The sequence below is a fragment of the Echinops telfairi genome, unplaced genomic scaffold (genome assembly GCF_000313985.2).
Source record: "Echinops telfairi isolate 266 unplaced genomic scaffold, ASM31398v2 ScPeMD7_12;HRSCAF=54, whole genome shotgun sequence".
NCBI lineage: Eukaryota > Metazoa > Chordata > Mammalia > Afrosoricida > Tenrecidae > Echinops > Echinops telfairi.
This window is the reverse complement of record NW_022103909.1, coordinates 2059730-2065870: the sequence shown is the minus strand read 5'-3', so window position 1 is coordinate 2065870 and position 6141 is coordinate 2059730. Positions and strand designations below refer to the sequence as shown.

Genomic DNA, 6141 nt, shown 5'->3' with positions numbered 1-6141 from the left:
GGAGGGAGGGTGGGGTGGGGTGGGGGGTGGGAATGAGCTGATACCAAGGGCTCAAGTAGAAAGAAAATGTTTTTAGAATGATGATGGCAACATTTGTACAAAAGTGCTTGACACGATGAATGGATGTATGGATTGTGATGAGAGCTGTAAGAGCCCCCAATAAAATGACTTAAAAAAAAAAGAGTTACAGTCTTGGAAAAACACAGGGGGCAGTTCTACCCTGTCCTATAAAGTTGCTATGATCCGAATCAATTCCACGGCAGATAGTTGGGTTTTTGTTGCTTTGAGCCCAGTAATCTGTCCAGCTGTCCAGCCTGATTCCCAAGGACCCACTGCCACGGGCAGGGAGGGGACCAGAGGAAAGGCGGAGCCATGATGAGAAACAGGCACCCTTTTAGCTCAGTTCCAGCTGAGGCACCCCAGTGCTGCTGCTGCTGCTGTTGCGCCAGAAACTGGCTCTCAGGTGTCCCTTGGGGCATGGTGGTCCCGCCCCTCTACCCCCAAGCCCTCTGCACTCTCACCCTGAAGGACATTTCCACGTTCTCCCCTCCCCAGATCTCCATCTGATTATCATAGGTACCGAGGTGCTCAAAGTAGGCCTTGGAGATGGAGAAGAGGCCGCCGGCAAACGTCGGGGATCTGGAGAGAGAGGGAAAGGCATGAGTGTTTCTGGGGCCAGAGGAGTGGGAGCTTGGCCAGGACATCCACTGGTGCGGTGTACTGGCCGGCACGGCCTCCCCGTCCACGTCCTCTCCTCCTCTTTCCTGGGGATGTGCATCCTTTCTCCTCCAGCCCTTCATTCGTTCATTCAAACATCTCTGCACACCCTGGGCTATCCTGGGGCCTCTCCCCTTCCGAAGGCCAGGCCACGAACAGAGGCGATTGCACTGTCCTCTACAAGGCACCCACTCCCCCCTTTGGTCAGCCACCCGTGTCTTCATTCGGCCCCATCGGCTAGGGCCTGGGCTACATGCTGGACATGCAGGGCTGAGAAAGGCCGGACAGAGCGCCTCTGCTGATGGGCCGTGCTCCTGCTTGTCTGCTTTGTAGCAGCAAAGTGCCCGGAGCTTGGCAACACCCAGTTCTTAGCAGCTGCTTGGAAGTGTTTTGGGGACCTAGGCAGGATTCGAGTCATGAGTGCATGAACAAGCTGGACTGGAGCTATCCTGATTTAGGGTCCCTGGTCCTCCTGAGAACATGTTTTTGTTTTTTTTTAAAAAAAACCATTCTTATTGAGCCGATTCGGATGCAACGGTTGCAGAATGTTACTGCTCCTTGGGGTTTTCTTGCTGTAATTTTTGCAGAATCAGACTGTCACTGACAAATTGGCCCCGAGGATGAGCCCCACCTGGGGGGCAGCACCTCACAACAACCAGCAGGCACCCTCTGGCAAACACCCTGGTATTTCCTGGCCTACTTCCTGGGATCCCTGGGTCCTCCGACCTCTCCTTGCAGCATCCGCTTAGCTATGGAGGTGTGGGTGAGGAACACTGCTAGCAGGTGCCCTGGTGGGGTTCTGGGAAAAGTGCCTTGGGCACAAAAGTGTCATGGTCAGCTCCCAGGGGATCCAGACCAGGGAGCCAACTCCTGCCACATATCCTTTGTCATTCAGCTGGGGATGTGAGTGACGGGCAGGGGCCAGGCGCCCTGTCCCCGAGGCTGCTGTGTGGCTAGTGTAGGTTGGGGGTTTTGCTGTTGCACACAGCACACAAAAGGCATCTAGGAGACAAGCAATGGGACAAGGGTTCCAGTGTCTCTCCTCTCCCCTGCCACTGCTCTGCTCGCCCTCCTCCTGATGGAGAGAGCAGCTGGCTCTTCAGGGCCCATGGGAGCCCGCCTGTGGCCCCCACCTGTGTCCTCTCTGCTGAGACTCTGGGCAGCGTCTCCTAGGATTCTGGGTATGGGACGGGTGAGGAGCCCCAGTCCCTTCACCTTTTAAACCTCCCCTCTTGTCACCAACCACTTATCCCCAGCCTCCTCTCCCCTCCTGACACGTAGGCCAGCTGTCTGGACGTTCCGGCCAGTAGAGGACAACAATGGCTCATCATCCAGAACCAATATTTGAAAAGTCACTCCCCGACTCAGTCTGGCAGCAACAACTGTTAAACTAAACTTGTGGTCTCTACTACTACTGCCAGCAGGCCTGCTGGCAAGGGCCGGGCCGGGCAGGTGTATGTGTGAGGGAGAAGGGCTTCCGTGGGCTATTCAGAGTGGTAAACACTCAGGCTCACTCCGGGAGTCCCTGCGTGGCACACACTGTGAGGTGTTGACTACTGGCCAAAAGGCTGGCTGTTCAAACCCAGCCGGAGGTGCCTTGGAAGACAGGTGTGGCGATCTGTTTCCAAAAGGTCACAGCTTGGAAAAGCCCACGGAGCCCGGGTCGACTCTGCCCACGAGGGGCCACCGCACAGGGGGGTTGATTTGATGACGCCAACCATATCCACTGGATGGACCCGAGACCAAGAACGACGGCCAAGCTTGGCCTGTCTTTCTAAGGCTCTGAGAATGGGTTACAGTAGATCGTTTTCAAATGTGAAAAACAAAACAAAGCAGACTGCCAGGGGCCTGCACAACCTCAAACATCTACGAGGAGCCCATCCTTCACATAAGTCCCCAGCGCCTGCAGCCAAGTGCAAACTGCAGAGGACTTGTCTGCTCCACTTTAACATGTTTGGTCTTTGCAAGGGAGCCCTGGTGCATAGTGGTTATGGGGTTGGACTGCTAGCTGCAAAATCAGCAGTTCGAAACCACCAGCTGCTCCATGGAAGAAAGACAGACGGCCTTGGAAAGAGTTAACGGTCTTGGGAACACACAGGAGGCAAGGTTGGCCCTATTCTCTCGGGTCACTATGCGTCCAAATGGACTTGGTGACGGCGACTCTGGGCTTCTTTTTTTTTGGGGGGGGTTGTTGTCTTTTCAAAGACCTGGGTACACGGGGCACCCCTCAAATTCCATCGACGCCAGCAGTGGCCTCCACCTGCCCTCTCTCAGCCACTCTGCGGGCATCAGGCAGGCTCTTCCCTGTGGAGAGGCATGGATCAAGCACTTAAAGCCATTAGCCGGGGCCCATGGGAGAAGAGCACAGTTTTGGGGTGAGGCAGGCAGTGCCCCAGGGAGAATGTGGGTGTTGGGCCAAGCAGGCCAGAGCGGGGAGCCTCGCTGCATCATTCGCTAGCTGAATGCTCTCAGGCCAAGGGCTTATTCCAGGGAACCTCGGTGCTCTCCTTTGCGTCAACTTGAGTGGAGGGGTGGAGTCTAGCCTGTCAATCAGGTCTAAGCTTGATGGCCTCATTTGGAGGTGCGACGGCGGCAAATAGCTCACTGGAGGCCAGGCCCACTCTCTCTGCCTTCCCTTTCCTGCTGTGGAGACCCTCAGAGAGCTGGAGGAGATGCGTGGAGACCCGCATCAGCGCTGAGATGCTTCCACCCCCACTGGATCCACAAGACCTTCTACCCACTGGCCTGTGATCTCCCTGCATTCGGCATCATTACATGTACTGCTTGAGTCTAAAGAGGAATTTATGGACTGCGTTCAGACATATGGGCTAATATCAGACGGACGGACTTGGTCTGGACTAGGCTGGGATGTTTTCTGAACATACAACTACTCTTTGATATCCAGCTCTCACTTACACACATGACTTCGTTTCTCTAGTTAACCCTGACTAACCCATTTGTGAAAGAGAGGGTGATGGTGAAGTAAAATAGGACAAGTGCTTGGCAAAACCCAAACTGCCCTCGAGTCTGTTCTGATTCATGGGGCCCCTCCAGGACAGGGTGGAACTGGGTCTCTGAGACTGCCACTCTTTCTAGGGATAGAAAGCCTCATCGTTCTCCCGAGCGGCGGCTGGTGGTTTCAAACCGTAGCCTTTCGGACTGCAGCTCAACAGGTAACCAAGCACCTAATAAACGCTCGTGTGAGACGGCTAGGTGGCTGACCCCGGGCCGGGTCAGGGGCTCACCAGGCTGTGGTCCTTACTTGATGGGGTAGGTCTCATCCTTGCGCCTCTGCGTCTCGTGGGGAGGGAGGGCTTCCCAGCCGAAGGTCAGGCTCCAGTCAAAGTTGCCCCGGCTATGAACCCTGCCCCTCAGGGTCGGCTTGGCAAACTCGAAAGTGTTCAGGTCGATGGTGACGATGTCTGGGCTCACCACGGCCGTCTGGTCCTCGGCGATGCGAGCCAGGAGGGGCTCCAGCCAGCCATGGAAGCACTCACCTGCGGGCCGGACCAGAAGGCGGGAGGCCGAGGTCAGGGTCCTGCCCAGGGGGAGACCCAGAGCAAGAGGACCCTCCACCCACTCCCTGGTTATAGCCGGAGACACACAGTCAAGGCCCCTGGCTATAGAGGGCACTCCCATGAACCCCGGCCCTCACCCAGGTGGAGGCTGGTTTGGAGGAGAGGTTGGGGGTCTGAGAACCTGGCCCATCCAATGGCGGGGACATGGGGCCCCGCTGGGGAGGAAGATGGAGGCCCTGAGGACCTCACCTCCTCCCTGAACCAGCTCTCAGCCTCCACGTGAGTCTTTCAGAAGAGGGGGGGCCCTCCCTCTTGCTCCAGTTGTAGAGTAACCTTCCCTCTGCTTTGTCTGGCTCTGAGATGTTCAGTGGATTTCTGCGTATACTACCCCACCTGGCTCGCAGACTAAGACTTGTTTGGTACGTCAGACCAGACAAAGGAGGAAACTGAGGCTCAGTTGGTGACAGAGACAGACAAAGGCAAGCCCGGGTCCTCTGGCTCCTGCACTGAGTGCCTGCCAGAGGGGGTGGGGGGCGGCCTCCGAGGGCGTGTGTCCCCCTGACCCCCTGAGAGTGGTGGGAGATGGTCAGGTAGGAGGCGGGGTGGGAGGCCTTGCTGGCACTGTATGGCCCCACAGGAAGGTGTCCATCCACACAGGTGGCGGCAGGCCTCGCTGAGGGCTGAGCTCAGAACACAACACAAGAGCGACGGACAAGGGAGGGGGTGCACAGCCGAGCACCTGCTCCCCGAAATTTTTGGGTCACCAAATGTTTGAGTGCTGTTTGTGCCTTCAGAGCTGGGAAGGAAAACGGGGTGGGAAAGGCTTGGGGGTGGGGCAGTCCCGAGGTCCACCTCCCATCCTCCTGCAGAACAAGAAAGGGATTTGGGGGGTGCCACCTGTGGCCCAGTTTCTTTCTACTGCACCAGGGAGGAAGCTGAGGTCAAGACGGGAGGCCCCAGGCTGGCCCCCACACTTGCCTCCCTCAGGCCTCTTGGCAGCCAGGCCCAGCCGGTACTCACAGTGGGCATCCAGGAAAGTCAGCACCTCAGCCTGGGCCACGCTGGCCCCCAGGAGCCGGGCAGTGATTAACCCCTTCCGCTCTTGCTGCCGCACCACCCTCACGATCTGCAGGTGCTGCACGTACTGGTCCAGCGGCTTCTTTAAGTACTCTGTAAGACACACAGCCAGCTCTCCCCTGTGCTGCCAACCTAACCCCCGTGGGCACCACGCCCAGGTGCTCTGGGGACGCCAGCACCCACTGCACTGAGCGATTCCACCAAAGACGGAGGCGGCAAAGGGGCTGAAGGTGAAAACTGGGGAGAGGAATGGGACACCCTGGCTCTGCCATCCCAAGTCCACCCTGCCAGGACAGAGGCTGTGCCGTGCCAGATCCTGGGCTGCTCACCTAATGCCATGCCAGGACCTCCGAGCTATGCTTCTTTGTCCTCAAATGTAACACAACTGTCTGCCCCAGGCTGCAGGAGCCTCTCCTGGCTCCCCACCCTCTCAGCCACCATGTTCCAAAGGCGGGACTCTGGGTTCCATGCCTGGAGCGGGTGGCAGCCACATCCTGTCCCCAGGGTCCCCAGGAGTCTCCCAGACAACTGAGGCAGCTTGGCATCGAGAGCCCACGCACACCTGGGTTTCTTGCTTGCTGGGTCGGCGGCAAGAAGCCTTATTTGAATCCTTTTATGTTTTTTTTTTAAACCATTGAATTGGGTGAAGGTTTACAAATCAGGTCAGTTTTCCATGCAACAACTCATTCATCTTGTTCATGTCATGACCACAGTCCCCACACCGTCATCACACCCCCTTTCACACTGTCCCTGTCCCTCTCCTCCTCCTCCTTTCTTAAGCCCTCCGAGTGCTTGTCCTTGGAGAAAAGCTGCCCTCTGGACCTCAAAC

The 6141-nt window shown here is 57.1% G+C and overlaps 1 protein-coding gene across 2 annotated transcripts in view; it reads right to left on the bottom strand.

The window, feature by feature from the left end:
• Positions 1–6141, bottom strand: part of GALNT6 (polypeptide N-acetylgalactosaminyltransferase 6) — a 43062-nt gene that overhangs the window by 7325 nt on the left and 29596 nt on the right. For both annotated transcript variants that reach the window (XM_045287313.1, XM_045287314.1), the window contains exons 4-6: positions 5256–5405; positions 3980–4214; positions 522–639 (exon numbers count right to left, since the gene is read on the bottom strand). In XM_045287313.1, the coding sequence (XP_045143248.1) occupies positions 522–639; positions 3980–4214; positions 5256–5405 (503 nt within the window). The remainder of the gene's footprint in view (positions 1–521; positions 640–3979; positions 4215–5255; positions 5406–6141) is intronic.